We start from the raw sequence: 22,360 nt of genomic DNA, 5'->3' as shown, positions 1-22,360 counted from the left end.
CTTTGCATTAAAAAGAGAGCTACTTGGAATTAGTAACATATATAAAATATGAAGTTAACAAATACATATATATCCTCTTTCCCTGTGTCTCCCCTTTTTTTAAACAGCATTCTTCTTTTCCATTATAAATCAGCGGATGGTTTTATGCTTTTAAATAATTTGGTTCATATCATATGCTCCAAGAAGCTTCTCAAAGACAGTAAAACATGTAAAATAGAACAGGAGTTCTTTGGTATTTTAAAAACAGTCCTGACCAATAAAGATGGTCTACTACCTTGTTTTTAAGATCTCTAATATTAACTGACAACAAGGATTTTGATCCAATTGTGACATTATAGGGAGAGTAGGAGGGAAGAAAAGGAAGAGGTAAGAACTATAGTATCTCAATATCAAAAGGCATGAGTACACAAACACTGACTAATATGTAACTGATTACATAAGGCATTTTAAAATAATTGTGATTAGTGAGTACCTAATACTAAGATTCTAAAATCAAAAATAGTTTACAATACAAGGAAGAAAACCACTTCTCAAATGTCAACAACCCAAGACTAAGGAACAAATGAATTTGTTAATAAAACTACTTTTACATAGTCTGATCCTAAAATATACCAAATTCCTAACAAAACCAGTTTTTTACTTTTCCTGGTTGAAAAAGCAAAAACACATTATGTGACAAATATTAACTCTTATCTGCAAACTCTGAAGAAATATAGTATTTTATTTTGGGGAAGAAAGAGTTTTCTGGGAAGATTTAAAATGAAATAACTTAACACAAACATTAATGTAAAAAATACCAGTACAAGGCTAAATAATAAATAACTCAAACAACCAAAATAATATGTTATTTTAAAATGTATCCATTTTCAATAGCATTCACATAATATTTATACTGTCTAGGAGAGGATATCTCTTACCTGTAAGTCTATAATTTCATTAAAACAATATAGACATCACTAAGGAAGCTGGCTCACAACAACTTAATTCCATGCTTAGTGTTTACTCAGGGAAATAAGTGATTCTTTGGCAACCAGTATGAGCATATGATTTATAGCAACATCTTCCCAAACTTAAGCTTAGCAATATTACTAACAATTTTGGACAGGACTTTGACTACTCCCCTATATATTTCTATGCTGCACAGGTATATGATGTCATGTCAATACATATACACTTGCATATTTTTGTAAACTATTCACACCAAACATAGAGCTTTAGTACTCAGGTTAGAAACCAATACAGTAATCCAAAAAAGCTTATATTTATAGTGACCTAAACTTGGATTTTGAAGTTTTCTATGCCTACTACCTTCACTATTTTGACTATCAGAGTGTTTCATATTTTATAATACAGAAAGTGAAGTAATTTATTTTACCAGTTTCTGGCTTTAATTTCAGAGACTCTAAAAATATAAGTGTAATATGTTACATAAAATTTAAGGAGTTATCTAAAAGGAGTTACTATTATTCTACAAATTACATGTTACAATAATTATTTAAAACGGAATCATGTCCAACATGCACATGAAAAGATGCTCAATATGGCTAATTATTAGAGAAATGCAAATCAAAACTACAATGAGGTATCACCTCACACCAGTCCGAACGGTCATCATCAAAAAGTCTACAAACAATAAACACTGGAGAGGGTATGGAGAAAAGGGAACCTTCCTACACTATTGATGGGAGTGTAAATTGATGCAGCCACTATGGATAACAGTACGGAGGTTCCTTAAAGAGTAAAAATAAAGTTATCATATGATCCAGCAATCCCACTCCTGGGCATGTATCCAGAAAAGATTAAAACTGTAGTTTGAAAAGGTACATGTATCCCAATGCTCATAGCAGCACTGTTTACAATAGCCAAAATATGGAAGTAACCTATGTGTCCACTGACAGAGGAATGGATAAAGAAGATGTGGTGTGTGTATATATATATACACACACATATGTATATGTGTGTATATATATACACACACATATATTCCATTTTAAATGGAATATATATATTAATATACATATTAATTATATATAATGAAATATTACTTAGCCATAAAAATGAATGAAATAATGTCATTTGCAGCAATATGGATGGATACAGAGATTATCATATGAAGTGAAGTAATCAAAGACAAATATATGATATCACTTACATGTGGAATCTAAAAAAGTGATACAAATGAACTTATTTACAAAACAGAAACAGACTCACAGACATAGAAAACAAACTTATGGTTACCAAAGGGGAAAGGGGGAGAAGGGAGGGATAAATTAGGAGTTTGGGATTAACAGATACACACTACTATATATAAAATAGGTAAACAACAAGGACTTATTGTATAGGATAGGGAACTATTACTGTATAGGATAGGGAACTACAGTGAATATCTTACAATAACCTATAATGGAAAAGAATCTGAAAAAGCATACATGTATAACTGAATCACTTTGCTGTACACCTGAAACTAACACAACATTGTAAATCAACTATACTTCAATTTTTAAAAAACTGAATCATATGCTATGCTCAAAGTCTGAGTAATTGTATCTACCTAAAATTTGAGGAAACAAGCTCATTTACAATGTAAGACTAATCAAATTAATTAAAGGGGAGTGGTGATTATAATAAAGTACATCTTAGAAATTCTAAGGACAGTAAGTGAAATAACATGGATGGGATCCACATAGCTGTACCTTAATGAAGCACCAACCTACACTTCTAAATAGCTATGAAACCAGCAGAAGATTGGACCTAACAGTCTTTGACATATGCATAGCCAAAAACTTCTTAAATGGGTCTTTTTTAGATTTCAGCATTTCCAGGTTTCTGTATTTTCTTTCACATGTATGGTTTCTGTCAGCTCTTTATGTTGGCCTGGATCCTTTAATTCTGTTTCCGTATTTGAATATCTACTTCATATATAACAACAAATAGTATACATAATTTAATAAATGACCAAGAGAAAATGGCCATATTTGTATTCACACACCTAATATCTTTCCACGTCAAAGAGAGTGGAAATGTTATCAAAAGATATTTTCCTTTTACTATTATTAAAACAGTAATAAGTAACCATTCTTCTCATGGAATTCGAATCATCTAAATTGAAATATGTGTCTCATGCCACATAATATCCCATAATAATATGTTTGCCCTTACTTAATGTCAAAGATATCTGTAGATGATTTTACTTATAATAAACATAACATGGTGGAGCATTTATGCATAGGATAATATTCTGGAACAGTCTCTGAGGTCAACCTTGGCATAATTTGACTTGTGGTTGTAACTGTATCTTAGTCTAAGTACAGTGATTTCCTCATAAACATGGTCAAATCATTTTGTGGTAAAAACGAGAAAGTACATATAGTATACATGACACAGTACAGCACTAGACAGATTTTTTTATAACACTATTTAGGAAAAATGGAATGCATGTGTTTTTCAAATATAATTTTTCTAAGATCTAAATCTATTACAAAGGCATATATCTTTAAAGAAATAAAACTTTACAAATTTTTTAATATAAAGAACAGTGCACTCAAAAAAAAGAACCCAGTGATCATTCCATTCACTATCTTTCCACAGTTTTCTTGAACTCCTCTTTTGAACTCAATAGCATCTGTTGGATAATATTATAATTCCCTATGGAGTAAGAAACCAGAAGTTATCTATAAATTTCCATGGACGATTTTACAGTTCATTATAGAGTAGGGAAGTAGATAATACCTATACATTGTCAAGATAAAGTTAAGGGACTTCTGTGGTGGCACAGTGGTCAAGAGTCCACCTGCCAATGCAGGGGACATGAGTTTGAGCCCTGCTCCAGGAAGATCCCACATGCCGCAGAGCAACTAAGCCCATGCACCACAACTACTGAGCCTGCGCTCTAGAGCCCACAAGCCACAACTACTGAGCCTGTGTCCCAAAACTACTGAAACCCTTGTGCTCTAGGTCTTGTGTGCTGCAACTACTGAGCCCACATGCTGCAACTACTGAAGTCCACGAACCTAGAGCCCGTGCTCTGCAACAAGAGAGAAGCCACCATAATGAGAGAGCATGCGCACTGCAACCAAGAGTAGCCCCCGCTCGATGCAACTAGAGAAAGCCCACATGCAGCAACGAAGACCCAATGCAGCCCCCCCCCAAGGAAAGGTAAAGTTAATATCTATATAAGACCAGCTATATTAATAAATAAAGATGGTAGCTACTTAAGTGATATATCACAGAGACTCTGTGAAAATGTTTCCTCAGCAACGCCTAAAATTCCACCATTAAAGATTACTTATTCTGTCTTAAACTATACTTAAAATATAATTACTAATGGGTAAGGTAACACTTTAAGCACTGGAAATAATATAATAGCATAAATAAATTAATTAGTTCTTTTACTGACAGCATACTTTGGTAGGAGATGGATGAAAAAAAATCAAGACATAGAATGGAGAACAAGAATAAAGAAGATGAACTTCACCTACTATCAATTTTGAGACAGCCCAATCTGCATATTTAGATTAGATATTTGACACATAAGAGAGGTACTTCTATTGGGATATGTGTAAGAGAGATAAAATGTAAAGAATATATTAACATTCAGAAGTATAATAGAGTGTAATCAAATGAGATGGCATACAAAATATTTAACAAAGTGCTTGAGACTAAAAATTGGTGATGATGGTAATGACGATAGTACAGTTTCTGCTGTTATAATTATTACAAGATTAACTTGAATGTTGAACGTAATTGCAAGAAAACAAAATGTTTGGCTTACTTTTCATTTCTTGACAGTTTTGTAAGTTTATCTTAATACGTTAAAATCTTTAAAGTGAAACTACTCCTATTCAACACAGTTTTGAAAGTCTCAGCCACGGCAATCAGAGAAGAAAAAGAAATAAAAGAAATACAGATTGGAAAAGAAGAAGTAAAACTGTCACTGTTTGCAGATGACATGATACTATACCTAGAAAATCCTAAAGATGCCACCAGAAAATTACTAGAACTAATCAATAAATTTGGTAAGGTTGCAGGATACAAAAATAAAGCACAGAAATCTCTTGCATTCCTATGCACACTAACAATGAAAGATCAGAAAGAGAAATTAAGGAAACAATCCCATTTACCATCACAACAAAAAGATTAAAATACCTCAGAATAAACCTACCTAAGGAGGCGAAAGACCTGTACTCAGAAAATTACACAACAATGATGAAAGAAATCAAAGATAACATAAACAGATGAAAAAATATACCATGTTCTTGGATTGGAAGAATCAATATTGTGAAAATGATTGTATTACCCAAAGCAATCTACAGATTCAATGCAATCCTTATCAAATTACCAACGGCATTCCTCACAGAATTAGAACAAAAATTTTTACAATTTGTATGGAAACACAAAAGACCCTGATAGCCAAAGCAATCTTGAGAAAGAAAAATCGAGCCAGAGGAATCAGGCTCCCAGACTTCAGACTATACTACAAAGCTACAGTAATCAAGACAGTATGGTACTGGCACAAAAACAGAAATATAGATCAATGGAACAGGATAGAAAGCCCAGAGATAAACCCATGCACATATGGTCACCTAATTTATGACAAAGGAGGTAAGAACATACAATTGACAAAAGACAGCCTCTTCTAAAAGTTGTGCTGAGAAAACTGGGCAGCTACATGTAAAAGAATGAAATTAGGACACTACTTAAGACCATACACAAAAACAAACTCCAAATGGATTAAAGAACTAAATGTAAGACCGGACACTATAAAACTCTTAGAGGAAAATGTAGGAAAAACACACTTTGACATGAACCACAGCAAGATCTTTTTTGACCCACCTCCTACAGTAATGAAAATAAAAACAAAAATAAACAAATGACCTAATGAAACTTAAAAGCTTTTGCACAGCAAAGGAAACCATAAACAAGATGAAAAGACAACCCTCAGAATGGGAGAAAATATTTGCAACCACAGCAACAGACAAAGGATTAATCTCCAAAATATACAAACAGCTCATGGAGGTCAATATCAAAAAAACAAACAACTCAATCAAAAAATGGGCAGAAAACCTAAATAGGTATTTCACCAAAGAAGACATACAGATGGCCAAGAGGCACATGAAAAGATGCTCAACATCACTCATTATTAGAGAAATGCAAATCAGAACTACAATGAGGGGGCTTCCCTGGTGGCGCAGTGGTTGAGAGTCCACCTGCCGGTGCAGGGGATATGGGTGTGTGCCCCAGTCCGGGAGGATCCCACATGCCGTGGAGCAGCTGGGCCCGTGGGCCATGACCGCTGGGCTTGCACATCTGGAGCCTGTGCTCCACAACGGGAGAGGCCACGGCAGTGAGAGGCCCGCGTACCATAAAAAAAAAAGAAAACTACAATGAGGTATCACCTCACACCAGTCAGAATGGCCATCATCAAAAAATCTACAAACAATAAATGCTGGAGAGGGTGTGGAGAAAAGGGAACCCTCTTGCACTGTTGGTGGGAATGTAAATTGATACAGCCTCTATGAAGAACAGTATAGAGGTTCCTTAAAAAACTAAAACTAGAACTACCATATGACCCAGTAATCCCATTACTGGGCCTATACCCTGAAAAAACCATAATTCAAAAGGACACATGCATCCCAACGTTCGTTGCAGCACTATTTACAATAGCCAGGACATGGAAACAACCTAAATGTCCAACGACAGATGAATGGATAAAGAAGATGTGGTATGTGCATACAATGGAATATTACTCAGCCATAAAAAGGAACGAAATTAGGTCATCTGTAGAGATGTGGATGGACTTAGAATCTGTCATACAGAGTGAAGCAAGCCAGAAAGAGAAAAACAAATATAGTATATTAACACATATATGTGGAATCTAGAAAAATGGTACAGATGAACCTATTTGCAGGGCAGTAATAGAGATATAGACATAGAGAATGAACATGTGGACACAGGGGTGGAATGGAGAGGGTGGGACAAATTAGGAAATTAGGATTGACATATATACACTACCATGGGTCAAACAGCTAGTGGGAACATGCTATAAAGCACAAGAAGCTCTGCTCAGTGCTCTGTGATGACCTGGATGGGTGGGATTGGGGGTGGGGGGTGGGAGGGAGGTCCAAGAGGGAGAGGATACAGGTATACATATAGCTGATTCACTTCATTGTAAGGCAGAAACTAACACAACATTGTAAAGCAATTATACTCCAATAAAAAATAAGTTTATCACATTTTGGCCATATGTCATGAAAACATAAATCATGTTCTTCTAAGTAGTGTGAGGTAGAAGACATCAGAAATATCTACGTAGTAAGGAAAAGGATCTTGGATTTACATTCAAAGGAGCTGGGCTCAATTCTTTATCACTTTTAACTATGGGATTCTGAGCAAGTATTTTTATGTCACTGAGCCTCGTTTTCCTCACCCATATAATAGTGCCATTGTCCTATTCTATCTTCAAGAAATATTGCAAAGCTCAAAGAATAAAATGCTTTAAAAGGATATGAATATTCTGGTGAGATTTATAATCCTTTAGTATTATAATCAGGATTTTAATTATACACACCAAAGTTTTAGAAAAGCTGTTATTAAAGACAATTTTCTTCCTCACAGAGTAGAGAGCAGAGTATAGCACAGAATGTCTTACCCTAATAAATATCTTTGAATTGTAATAAAAAACAGCACAAGTGAAAAGCAGGTGGCTAATTAGCTATACTAACACAGCCAGGATAACCCGAGGATGCTTTTTCTGAACTACAGTTTTCTCATTTGTTAAATAATGGGGTATTAGATAATGTCAAAATTTCCTCCCATCTCTGAAATTATTATATTATCTGGAAGAATTCACTTTACTCGATTTTTTTTAACATGAAAATATAAGAAACTAGTTTCTGAGCTAACATCTGAAGCAGGCATTTTAGAAACCTCTAAAACATGAGGGTGAATAGTGCTATCATTAGTATTTTAAATTGTTCATGTATTTCCTGTGACATTTTAATTTTAGCACCTTGTCATGGGGATAAAGGTCTCTCCCACTGGTATATTAAGTGGTTTAGAAGTGTTACATTTCGAGTTATTTTTTAATCTAAATACCCCTTCACATTCTCAGGTATTACTGGATAGGCTGTTAAAGTGGCAAATTTTAAACTCTGTTGAATGAGATGGATTGTGGATAACAAGAACAACAACTACATTTGTAGTCTAACAGGTGAGAAATATGCATATAATTAGATTATACTCCTCTAAACCGTACCTCATAAAACAAGAATCAAATTACCTGTCTTCCCTTAAGACCCCTCTTTCCACGGATCCCAGGAGCACCCTAGAATGTGAAAAAGTCAAAAGTAAATATTTGTTCCCTGCTTCGATTGGGTTGCTTGGTTTTTTGATATTGAGTTGTATAAGCTATTTATATACTTTGGATATTAACTCCCTGTCAGTCATATTATTTGCAAATATTTTCTCCCATTCAGTAGGTTGTTTTTTTGTTTTGTTGATGGTTTCCTTTGCTGTGCAAAATTTTTTAAGTTTAATTAGGTCCCATTCATTTATTTTGGCTTTTATTTCTTTTGCCTTAGGAGACAGATCTAAAAAAACATTTTATTTTTGGATCTGTGATTTATGGCAAAGAGTGTTCTGCTTATGTTCTCTTCTAAGAGTTTTATAGTTTCAGATCTTACTTTTAGGTCTTTAATCCATTTTGAGTTTATTTTTGTATATGGTGTGAGGAAATGTTCTAATGTTCTTTCACATGTAGCTGTCCAGTTTTCCCAGCATCCAAAGAAGACATACAGTGGGCTACCAGGCACATGAAAAGACGCTTTACACTGCTAATTATTAGAGAAATGCAAGTCAAAACCACATGAGATATCACCTCACACCTGTCAGAATGGCTGTCATCAAAAAGAACACAAATAACAAATGTTGGCGAGGATGTGGAGAAAATGGAACCCTCCTACACTGTTGGTGGGAATGTAAATTCATGCAGCCACTATGGAAAAGAGTATTGGTGTTCCTCAAAAAACTCAAAATAGAACTACCATATGATTCAGCAACTTCACACCTGGGTAAATATCTGGGAAAAATGAAAACACTAATTTGAAAAGACTCAGGCACCCTGATGTTCATAGCAGCACTATTTACAATAGCCAAGATATGGAAAGCAACCCTAGGGTCCATCAACAGATGAATGGATAAATATATCCATACATGTGTATATATATATACACACACATATGGATATATGTGCTTGTGTATACACACACACACGCATATACACATACACACAATGGAGTATTACATGCCCATAAAAAATGAAATTCTGACATTTGCAGCAATGTGGATGGATCTAGAGAATATTATGCTTAGTGAAGTAAGTCAGAGAAAGACATACTGTGTGATAATTCCACTTATATGTGGAATCTAAAAAATGAAACACACAAATATATATGGCAAAACAGAAACAGACTCACAGATACAGAAAACAAACTAGTGGTTATCAGTGGGGAGAGGGAAGGATTGAGGGGCAAGATAGGGGTATGGGATTAAGAGATACAATTTACTATGTTTAAAATAGATAAGCAACAGGGATATATATTCAACAGCACAGGGAATTATAGCCATTATTTTTTAATAACCTTTAATGGAGTATAATCTATTAAAATACTGAATCAAGATGCTGTGTACCTAAAATTAATATAATATTGTAAATCAACTATACTTCAAAAAAGTAAATATTTGTTGAATCAATTAATGAGTTATTTTTTCTCAACCATCAATTTATGAAGTATGCCAAAGGGAAAAATAAGTTATCCTTTAAACTGGTGTGATATTCAGAAAAGCTTCAATGTATTATTTTAGCTCAAGTGGCCCCTTTCCTTCATAACAAAAATTCTGATTTTATTCAGAAATCCATCCCATCTGTACTTCCAAATGGGATCCCACCATTCCTCTGGTGATAGTTATTTGTCCAGAGGTGGCATGCAACCAAAGTTGGCACAACCAGACAAACAGGAAGTCTTATTTTCTGTACCCAACAGACAATTACCTCCTCTCTGTCTCCCTGTCTCTGGCTGGACATAAACAAAGGCATATTTAGCCCTTGCACTGGGAATCTTGCAATCATATGAGAAACCAGCCTTAGGATAAAGCCAGCATTAGTCAAGGCAAAGCAGAGAGAAGGATAATGATATCACTGTGCTCAGGACCATATAGTGCTTAGATCCCACCTAACCTATGGGTTTCTGGTCATAAGAAGCAGCTGTAGGGCATAGTACTTAAGTACTCAGTCTTTGGAGCCAGAATATCTATGTTCAAATCCTGGCTGTGCTCTTATTACCTATATACAGTCTTAGGTAAATGTGTCTCTCTGTATGCCTCATTTTCTTCATCTATAGTGAGAAAAATAATACTACCTATCTCACTGGGTGTTGTGAGATTAAAGGAGCTAATTCGTATGTAGTATTTGCATAGAGCCTTGCATATAGATGTAACCATTCAATAAATCATTTGCTGTTATCATTATCATTTATTTTAAATTTCCTCATTTTGAAGCCAGTTTGAAATGGGATCTTCTGTCACTTGCAGTCCAAAGTGTACTAACTGATAAAATCCCTTGAGACTTATAATCACTTTTATAAGCCTTAGGGACTAAGAAATATGTCAGAACCATGTAGCTTGGGGTTTTTGTATATACAGACAAGTTAGCAGATATCAATGGCTAAAGTAATCCATTTACTTTAATTCAACAGTGTTTAATAAATATTCATCTAATATTCTCTATTGAAAAAAGAGTTCAAAGATGAGCAATATGACTCATTTCATGAGGATTTCATGCATCTTTACATAATATAGCCAAGCATTTAAGAAAAATAATTATTTTCTAAAACTTTAGTAGCTTCAGTAAATCTCAGCAGAAAACCTAAGGATAGTGCAGATAGAATTATATAAGAACTTTTTCATATATACATGCATGTGTATATTATTGACTTCCAGAAAGAAATTTTTCTTCCCATTTGTTTTCAGGAGTGATTAGAACATTATTTTCTTTGGCTTTTCTCTACTTAAATATTTCATAACATAATAAGACCACCCAGTTAGCTATACCATTCATGGTTTTAGTGAGAATTTTGAAGTAGCCTAATAATATTAGGACATGGTACCTATAATAGGCAGAATATCACAAAAGGGTCTTATATTTATGATTTGAGACAATCTTGATATATTCATATAAACTAGTCGAAATTACTGAGTATGATTATAGGCATTGTGCCTATTGATAGTCAGTGTCACAGGGATCCTTGAATTCAAGATGATGACATTTTGCAAGGACATATAACTTTCGTTTATTTATTACATCAATTACTAGAAATAACTTCATTCCAACAGGTCAGGGAAGGATTGTATCATAAGCAGCACAGTAATTAACAATGTAAACTATATATAATCCTTTGGGTCTATAAGAAGCAGTTCAATTCTTTGCATGATAGATTAGAAACATCATCTGTAAGTCTGCTGTATTACATAGTAGTTAAGTGGCTTAGTTGTAGGATCACACTGAAGATATTGTTTGCAAGTGAAAGAAATGACCTGTGCGCTCGCCACAGGAATATCTTCACCCCGTCTCGCCAAAGACAACTAAACATTTTGATTGTCATTACAGCACATGTAAACTCTGAATGTTTCTTCTCTGTGGAGGCATTCACAAGTAACTACAAGAAAATGTGATTTAATTCACTCACTCAAAAAACTATACATTTGAAATATTCATCTAGCAAAGAATGCTCTGATTTATTTTCATTTGCAAAAATCAGTTTCCAGATATGAAAAAAAAATTGCCCAAACAGCACTTGTATAATAATAGAGTTAAATGCTAAATTCGGAATATGATTGTTTTCAAACCTGAGAATATGCTAATATTGTTTGATTCTTTTTTTAAAATTAATATTGACAGTGTAGATGAAGAAATGCAGCTAGAAATCACTGAACTGCATATGGCACTGAAAACTAGATATGACGAAGCTGGAATGCCAGAACTCTGTATGTATCTTCGTTAATTTTTATAAGTATAACAAAATATTTGGCAAAGATTCTACTTTATTCACAAGTACCTACATTTATGAACAGCTATCTTCCACTATTAAACAAAAAAATATATCTTTTGAAGTTGATTTATTACACATTGCATTGTAAAATACAAACCCTGCCAAGAGTTTCTACTCAAATTAAAGATCAATTACAAAATAAATTTTTCATAATTAGATAATATCAATTTGTGTTTTTTAAAAGTTAAATTTAAAGTTGCTAACCCTAAATATTTATATCACCTCACTTACCTAAAACACAATTCAGTAAAATTTAAGAGAGTTTAATTATAATTCTGGTAGGTGACTTTTCTTAAAGCTGGCTTGTTTCACTGCCCGACATCTGGGTTTATGAGCCCTGTTATACTTTATCCTAAGTATATCACGTTAGAAATAATATTTGAAGGAAATAGACTTACTCTTTCTCCTTCAGGTCCCAGTTGTCCTACTTCTCCAGGAGAGCCAATGAAACCCTTAAAGTAAGCAAATAATCTTTGTATTATCTCACTTAAATATTCACCCTGTAAATAATTCTAAATAGAGATACTTAAAATTTATTCCTAGTAATATGAAATTATAAGGCATAACAGTTTGGATAATCTTGTGTCTTTTCTTCTAGAAATTACAGTTCAATCTTTTCATTAAAAAAAAAGTAGGAAATGTAACTTAAGGCATAGTGGCTAATAAAAATCAACAAGCCCAAATTCTTTTCTACATTGAATATTACAAAGGGCAGAAGACACAGATATACAATTAACTAAATTGTAAGGCAGAATGGAGGTATCCAAGAAAAAGAAGTATGGAGGAGGAAGAGATTCATTCCAATGTGGCAGGAGGTAAAAGCAGTCAGAGGAGGTTTCAAAGGAGACTGGCACTTGAGATAGGCCTGTGGAGTAGATAGAGTCTTGATAAGCAGAGGATGGAGAAAGAACGCTCCAACCAGCACTACAGTAAGCAGAGACAAGATAGAGAGGACTCAGGGAGCGTTTGTAAATGGTTAACTGACAGTTTCTTACATGTAAGATGCTTTGGAGAGAAGCAGACCCATTGTGCCCTCAGGGAGATTCCAATAGGTCTGAGAAACAAGGAGTAAAATAACAATTGAAGCTACTTTATACTACCATACTTTAGTTAGATCTCACCTGTGCCAAATAATAACCTGTTTCATCAATTTAATAAAGTGTATAGTAGTTTAGAGAATGGATTAAGGAGAGCCTTAAATTTCAGACTAAGAATTTTAGACTTTATAGTTTAGATAAGAAGCTACTGGACTTTGGGGGGGTGTGGTAGTGCCCTGATGTTAAGCTGTTTTTCTAAAATATTAATCTGTGGACAGGATACAGAATACACCCAAGACAGGAAACACTGAATGTAGGAAAATGTGTTAGAATGCTGTTTCAATGGTCCAAATTTGAAGGAATATGAGTCTGGGTCACTCATTCACAAAACATCATTTTAGTGCCCACTGTGTGCCAAGAATTGGAATTATAAAAATGAATATGAAAATCAGTGCCCTCAAGAAGTTCATAGTTTATTAGGAAAAAGAGTCATACAATTGTAATATCATAAGATAATTGTGACATGATTATGTGATGTGATAAATACAAGATATAGAAGCTTTGAAGGCAGAATGACCAACTTTGCCTAGAGGGACGATTTAGGAAAGTTTTACAGAGGAGGCAACATTTAAGCTGAGTCTTGAAGGAAAGGAAAGGCATTTTATGCAGGGCTAACAATGTGTCATCAATCAATCAATCAATCAAAATAAAATGACATGGCATTTTCATAGAATTGCAAATAGTTCTGTGTGATTGGTAGGCAAGAGAGGGGGTTGGAAAGGCAACAGTGGCTACATCATGAAAAGTCTTTTATGTGATGATGGCAAGTTTGGGATTTATACTGAGCATTCAAAAAATTTAGACAGAGTTTTGATATAATCAAATTTGCAGTTTATAGAATTCATTTGGATTACAGTGGTTCAAATGGTCTTTGTATCTATCTCTAGGATTGAGGCAAAGATGATTCTAAGGTTTATACTGGACTGATAAGCAAATGGTAACCACTGATAGAAATATGGAAAACAAATAGGAAAGCTAATAGTTTAGTAGAAAGAGGATGAGTTCTGTTAGTCATTTTGAGATTGCGGTGATGAGGCATTTAAATTTAATTATCTTGGCAAGGAAGTGGAGATGTGGGACTCAAAGAAAGAGCTCATAGAGTGATGTAAGATTTGAAGGGCAGATGGGTCAGAAGACTTAAGGGTAGAACAGAGCTCTTAGGAGGAAACAAAGAGAAATTTCCCTGGACCACTGAGAGGCTGAACTGGATGGAGATGGGAGAAGAAAAATGGTTTTATGAACACAGAGGAAACCCAAGGTATAAAACAACTTGAAGAAGAGATACAGGAGGCCATTTTGACTAAATTCGAAATAAAGTCTACTTATTTTGACTTAGAGAATGGGTGCCTTTTCAGAGTAAATTTTTCCATAATAGTATACATTAAGAAAGAACTCAGGTTTTAAAAAAGTAAATGTCATTTGTACACCTAGAACAGCATTGTTCACAATAGCCAAAAGGTGGAAGCAACCCAAATGTTCAACAGATGAAAAGACAAACAAATGTGGCATATACATACAATGGAATATTATTCAGCCTGAAAAAGTAAGGATATCTTGACGCATTCCACAAGGTGGATGAATCTCAAAGACAATCATGCTAAGTGAAATCAGCCAGTCATAAAAGAATAGATATTATATGATTCCACTTAAATGAAGTACATAGAGTAGTCAAACTCATAGAGACAGAAAGTTGAATGGTTGCCAGGAGCTGGGGGGAAGGGAGAATGGGGAGTTACTGTTCAATAGATATAAAGTTTCAGTTTGGAAAGATGAAAAAGTTCTGGAGATGGATGGTGGTGATGGCCGCACTGCAATGTGAATGTACTTATTGCCTCCCGCTATGGACTGAATGTTTATGCCCCATCAAAATTCATACATTGAAGCCTAATCCCCAAGATGATGGTATTTGGAGGTGGGACCTTTGGGTGGGAATTAGATCATGAGAGTAGAGCCCTCATGAATGGGATTACTGCCCTTCTAAAAAGAGATATGAAAGAAATATGATTGCTCTCTCTGCCACATAAGGATACAGCAAGAAGGCAGCGGTCTACAAGCCATGAGGTGGGCCCTCATGAAACACTGGATCTGCCTTCCCAGACTGAAGAACTGTGACATATAAATGTTTGTTGTTTAAGTCACCCAGTCTATAGTAATTTTTATTATAGCAGCCTGAACTATGACACCAGTGAACTTACATTTAAAAATAATTAAAATGGTGAATTTTATATTAAATATGTATTACCACGATATTTTTTTTAAAAGTAAGTGTCTCAGGAATCATTTCCAAGTTTCCTGGAATAAGAACCATGGGAAGCATTTAGTTCCTGAGGGTGAAAGCTAGTTGGGTGTTGCCATAGTAAGACAAGCACTTTTCTTTGACAAGGAAAAACACCTTTAAAATTCCTATGTTCTAGAGAGTGTATGAATGAATAAGCAAAAAATAAAATAAAAGAGAAAAATAGTTTCCTTCTAATTAACTTTAATGATAAAACATCTATAATTTGTTTACTTGAAAGCCAAGCATCTGAAGGATGGGGAAGGTTTCTTTTAAAATGAAGCATCCAAAAGTATTTCTGATACCAAAACATTTACGATTATGATGACAAGCTACATGTACTTTCAGAAATATCACCTACAGGTGGCCTCAAGTTTAAAAACAGTTAACTTTTGTTTTAATATACACAACTGGAGTTTTGCTTATAAATAAAAAGAACAAACACCCTAACTGATGTACACTTCTCAGTAAACTAAATACTCAACTGAAAACTCAGGAGCTAAACCTCTACTCAACAAAGTATGCACAGAGAACTAGCACAACATTTTACAAGTAAAGATATAGGCTCCGGACGCGCAGGCTCAGCGGCCATGGCTCACGGGCCCAGCTGTTCCACAGCATGTGGGATCTTCCCGGACTGGGGCACGAACCCGTGTCCCCTGCATTGGCAGGCGGACTCTCAATCACCGCGCCACCAGGGAAGCCCACAAGTAAAGATTTTAAAGGGAACAATGCTATGAGTAATTATGTAGGTGTTTCATAAAGGTTTTTTGATAATGATTATGCTGATTCTAACAGAAATAAAATGTCAGCTGCATCCACCAAAGAAATCATATGGGGTTGTGGTCATTCTCAAAACACTACCACTAAATTGGAGTTTAGTATGTAATGAAACAAGGAACATAAAAAATAATAAGGGACTTCCCTGGCAGTCCAGCAGTTAAGATTCCACACTTCCAATGCAGTGGACTCGGGTTTGATCCCTGGTCAGGGAAGTAAGATCCCACATGCCATACAGCCAAAAAATTAAAAAAAAAAATTAAACAAAAAGCACATATGTGTTTGCTTTTTTGGACTGAAGGTTGTATATCCAGGTAGAGGCAATTTTGTGTCACCAGCAGGGCCACTAAAAGGTCGGGGGAGGCCTACATACTTCTACTTTTTGAGCCACCTAGCACGTTATTACACAAAGAAACACCAAAGGAGGGTTACAAAATGATTTATTTTAAACATTTACATTTTTAAAATAACTATCTTAACACCAAAAAATGCAGTCAAACAGTGGAGCCAGTCAAAAGGTAATTTATCATGATTTATAAAAATATTAATTCATATTGTATAGCATGTGGTATAGACCAGTAACAGGACCCAAATTAAATGAAAAACATAATCCTGTCAGTGTGATTTTATGAATTTTGTCTTTTTAACCATATTTGGAGTTAATGTCTAAAGTCTACATTTGAGACTCCTTGTGAATATGAAACCTAGAGAAGTGACTCTTCTGACTCTTCCCTCACTCCCAAAGGAAAATTAAAGGATTAAATCAATTAAATTAGTCAGAAAAGGATTAGATTTGTTTTTTTTAATGCTTTTATGAAGTCGGCCATCAAAACCTAAAAAAACTTAAAAAGGGTTACAACCTACACTATAACTGTCAGTACAAATGGGGGAAAAAAGCAACAAAAGGATGTATAATATAGTACAAAAATGATATAAAGAAGAATTAGAAAAGTTATAGGAATCACTGAAGCAAGATGAGAAAATGTAGTAAGAGAAAACTGCACAGTGCCAAGTAACAGGTCTAGGAGTTTAGCTCACATGCAGAAGAAACTCCCAAATTCTAATAATAATGATAAAATCTGCATAGAAAGTGCATGCCATGTGCTAGGCGCTGTGCCTTAAGAATATTAATTAAGCTCAGGTAGCTGTCATAACCACCTAAAGGTAGGTTTCATTATCACCTTTTAATAAGGTAAGAAAAATGAGGCACAGAAGGGTTGAACGACATCTAAGGTCACAAAGCTAGTAAACAAGGGGTTAAGAAAAAAAAGAAAAAAAAGCGGTCCTTGTTGAGCTCCAAAGCCCATGTTCTTTGTCCACTAATCTCTTCTTGCTTTCCAAATCCAAGTCAATATGTGCTTTCGGTGCAGTTTCTAATAAAGAATACATGACTTTTCCCCATTATGTTTTCACTTAATGCAAGGGTGGAGACAGCATGGGATACTAAAACAGTACAGAGCTGAAGGTGAGAAAACGCTGGTTTGAGTTCTGCTATGACTTTGTCAAATCATGTCGGTTCCATAGCTTACTGTTTTCTCATCTGTAAGATGGAGACAATACACGTGTTCTGCTACTTCATAGGATTGATAGCAAAAGAAATATGAAGTATTTGAACATGTTTAAGAATTTTTTTTAAAGTTAAGGCATCATTATAGTACATACTGTCTAAATACTTTTTGTTTTCCTTATTTCAAAAAGGTATTTAAGATAATATAAGGCAGATGTAGATTCCAGAAAATAACTGGCTTTAAAAATAGAGAATTTAAAAAAATTTTTAGTTTACTAATTTTTCCTAGAACCAGCTTTGATTTTAATTTGTGGCACACAACATAACACATCACAGTAATTTTTTTTGTTTTGCTCAATGATTAGAAGTGGCTAACAACTTCTTTAACTATTGGAAGTGCAATGGTATATGCTTGAATGTGATAAGCCTATTTCTTTCTCTGCAGATATTTCTTTACTCCAGATAGTTTTTGTATTATTATTTCAGCCTTGAGTGTGAATTTTTTGCCTATTCATATTTCTTTCATCATTATTTCTTAGGTCTATATACGTCCACACATAAATAATACTACAAATGCTTAAAGAGCGTATTTTCAACATACCAGACGTTTTGCTAGGAGCTAGCAAAATAAATGATGTAGATGTAGGAGCTATCAAAGAATGATGTAAAACCTACCACCATAAGACTGCTCTCTATGGTCTTAACAGTGAAAATATCTATTTAATAAGTGTGTTTCTTTCCAGGCTAAACCTGCATTACATTCAAAGTTTCTATGGAAGTGTGAAAATAAGTATTTTGTACACTTCATTCTACTTATATGCAAGCATACTTAACAAAATGATGAAAATGCTTACTTACTCGTCCACCTTCAGGTCCTGGATTACCTTCTGGTCCAGGTAAACCCTAGTGTGAATAAAAGGCATCATCATACTACAGTACTTTTTAAAGAGCTGTAGATAAATAGATTAATAAAAAGGGCATATAAAATGTATCATTTCACAAGTATAAACTTCAGAACTCTGTATACTTAATGAAGACTATATATATTCAAGGAATTTTAGAATTTCAGAATCAAAAGAGGCACTGTATATAATCTATAACGAATATATTTTAGATATCTAAATAAAGTAGATTAACACATTGTCAGTAACAAAAATTATTTTTTACGTTATTTCTTATTGGAAAACTGTGTTCTTTTAAAACACTTCTAATTAACTTATCTAAAATACATTTTAGGTATATAAAAAGTATATAAAAATCTAAAAAGATATTTTATATAAATGTAGTTTTCTAGTATGCTAAATGAATAATTAATTTCAAGAGTAAGTAATCAATTCATGAAAGCCTAAGAAAGAAAATTTGTTCTCTTATTAATCTACATGAAGTAGCTAGAGAAAGTTAGAAATTAGAGGGAAATAAATATGAAATGATTAGAATGAATTTTCACAACAGTATACAAAGACTTGAATCCAGTTCAGATAAAAGTATTCAGATAGTGGTATGTGTAGCATTGCCAACTGTGTCCCAAGTGTTTATAGTTGTATTATTAAAAAATGTTGCTTATCATATAGAGTCTTAACTCATACCATTACTTCGTTTTAGTCAGTGGCAGTACTGTAAAATCAGTAGCAGGGCTGTTTTAACATTTTATTAGCACACTGGGCATTTTAACTTAGAAGGTTCCATTGTATATTACATCAAACCTGTTTAAAAATCCTACTCCCATTTTAAGCAAAATTGCCTGCAGTAAAATTTTTGAAGGATTTTTACAATTTTGATATTAGAATTTTTGGAATTATTTTGTTATGAGTAATTCATTATTTAATAAAAGTAAACCAATTATCATTTGAACATTAACTCTTGAAATCAGAACATACAATGTCTTAACCAAGAGGAACATAAAAACAGAAGTTTAAATATAGTTACCTCACCTGCCTGCCAGGGTAACCACGTGAACCAATATTACCAGTGAATCCTGGAATCCCCTAAAATGAAAAATAATAAAACAGTACAACAAAGTCAAAAGAAACCCAAGGAAACAAAATTGGTGCATTCATAATACCCAAGTTTGGAAAGAATATTTTTTCCATATAAAAATACTAAGGGTCCTGCACATTGCTTATCTGATTGAAGTCATCTATTTAAAATGAAAATGAGATAAAATTGCTAAATAAAAATAAACACATTACATTAGGGACCTAAATGAGACATTGATTATTAGTAATGATAAATCTAGGGTGGAAAAATCCAGTGATACATAACCTTTAAAAAACATATTAGAGAAAGAGTTGGTACGTTTCATAATAACCAGTATCTTTATGGATTTAACTCCTTCTTGTCTCAGTCATCCTGCAACTCTCCTTAACTATTGGAGCATGGGCTCCAGAAGATAAGTAAATGGATATTAAGTGGTAAATATCTGTATCATGACATAGGTCTATCTAAATATTCACATAGTAACTTTGGATGGGAAATTCATTTTGCACTGACAACTTTGTATGCCTGATTTAAAACAAGGATTGCTCAAGGAAGGCTGATATATGGAGTCTCAAAGGCATAAGAAAGGAAACTTGTTGCAGAACTGTGTGAAAAAGTGAGAAGAAATACCTACACTCACTGGTACCTTCTTCCATTGATATATGATTCATTCATTCATTCATTCAGTTTATTCAAAGTTTATGTCTGTTAAATTTTGTGAACCAAGGAAACACCAGAAGAATATGTGTTGAGCTGTCTTTACTTAACCACAAATGGTGACAGCAGTGATAAATTTCATAGATTCTTTATTATGTAAAATTCATTTCCGGTTTGTTGTTTGGAAAAGAGATAATAAAAGACACTAGCTCTTTTGCCCCTCTGATCTGAAGTATACAGAAGAGTGTTACCTCCGGTTTAACAATAGAAATACTTTGAAATTCCTAAAATTTGGAAAATCTAGAGAAAAAACAGACCAAGAAAAAGGCAAATGGAGCATCACAGTGGAAAGTTTTTACCCTCCCATTCCATTAGACTTGTAGGCTCCTAATTTGTCCTTCTCTCCACTTTTCTCAGAATCCATCTCTCAGTTTTGTTTTCTCTCATTTCTCCCTGTTGTCTCCCACTTCCTTCCCTTGCTCCAACAATTATCATTTACTTAGCACTTTTTTTTTTTTTTTTTTTTTTGCGGTACGCGGGCCTCTCACCGTTGTGGCCTCTCCCGTCGCGGAGCACCGGCTCCGGACTCGCAGGCTCAGCGGCCATGGCTCACGGGCCCAGCCGCTCCGCAGCATGTGGGATCCTCCCGGATTGGGGTACGAACCCGTGTCCCCTGCATCGGCAGGCGGACTCCCAACCACTGCACCACCAGGGAAGCCCTACTTAGCACTTTTTTATGTGCCAATCCTACGCCACCACTTTACGTCTACTTTACATCTATGAGATAGATACTATTTTCTCCATTTTACATTTGAAGAAACTAAGATACAGAGAAGTTATGAAACCTGCCCAAGATGGCACAGTGAGTAAGTAGCAGAGCCTAGATGTGAACTCAATCTGACAAAAGTTGTCACGTGTGTGTATGCACAAACACACATATATATATACATGTGCACACATACATACATATATACATATACATACAGACACCTATACATATATATGGCAATGAACAACTTAACAGAATGTGAATAAACAGTTGTCTCCTGAGAAGTAACAAAAAATTTTCATCTACACGTAGAGAGATTATATCCTATAAATTTCAGAAACCATATTTATGTACTAGATATTACCTTATTAATATTATATAATACATATTTTATTCCTATAACAGCATTTATTGAGCACCTATCATGTGCCAAAATTCAAGAATTTTATATGTATTATCTTATTTAATCTGCTCAAACCCTATAAGGTAGATACCATTATCCCTATTTTACAGATGCAAAAAATAAGACATGAAGTGTTTGTCACCAGTGAGAAGTCACTCAGCTAGTAAGTAGAAAGCCAGAATTTAAATCAGCAAGTCTAACTCCAGAGACCACCATTCAAGGCTGCCTCCCTAGTATAGGTTTGAGGGGCAAATAACTTAAAGTAGTACTCTAGGGAAAGCCCTCTAATTATGAGACTTGCTTCAGTCTATTTACAACTGCTTCCTTTATTCCCCATCCAATTCTAAAACACACAGGCCTATATCCAGACATCCACAAAACTTTATACTTGGTTATGCCAATAGAAAAGACTGAAATAAATTTAAAAGGCTGTTTTCATTCTGTAGGTTCTGGCTAATGCCAATCACCATCCCTTTCATTAGTTTCCTAGCCAACTTCCGTTAACTGACCTCAATTAAAAAGCAATCTGTTATAAGACATAAATGAAATCTGATTTTGAACAGATTTTCATAGAGGGTGTTAAGATAACATGTAGAGATATAACACATTCCAGCTGCACAGAGAAATACACAAGAGGACACCACTGGATGACTAAATCCTGCTCTACTGGAATAACAGTAAACAAAGTCAACAAGTAAGCTTTCAGCAGTCTTATGTGGCACAAACATATTCTAAGCCAACCACACCCTAAAATCACTTGGACAACCAGAGCAGCTCAAAAGAAACTCAAA

The 22,360-nt window shown here is 34.4% G+C and overlaps 1 protein-coding gene across 1 annotated transcript in view; it reads right to left on the bottom strand.

Annotated features, from left to right (window-relative positions):
- COL24A1 (collagen type XXIV alpha 1 chain) overlaps nt 1-22,360 on the bottom strand; it is a 392,516-nt gene that overhangs the window by 293,820 nt on the left and 76,336 nt on the right. The window contains exons 9-12 of the mRNA XM_004262981.3: nt 19,695-19,748; nt 18,622-18,666; nt 12,503-12,556; nt 8,279-8,323 (exon numbers count right to left, since the gene is read on the bottom strand). Coding sequence (XP_004263029.1) covers nt 8,279-8,323; nt 12,503-12,556; nt 18,622-18,666; nt 19,695-19,748 — 198 coding nt within the window. The remainder of the gene's footprint in view (nt 1-8,278; nt 8,324-12,502; nt 12,557-18,621; nt 18,667-19,694; nt 19,749-22,360) is intronic.

The sequence above is a fragment of the Orcinus orca genome, chromosome 1 (assembly GCF_937001465.1).
Source record: "Orcinus orca chromosome 1, mOrcOrc1.1, whole genome shotgun sequence".
NCBI classification, from domain to species: domain Eukaryota; kingdom Metazoa; phylum Chordata; class Mammalia; order Artiodactyla; family Delphinidae; genus Orcinus; species Orcinus orca.
Note: the sequence above shows the minus strand (reverse complement) of the source record. Positions and strands in the feature narration are given on the sequence as shown.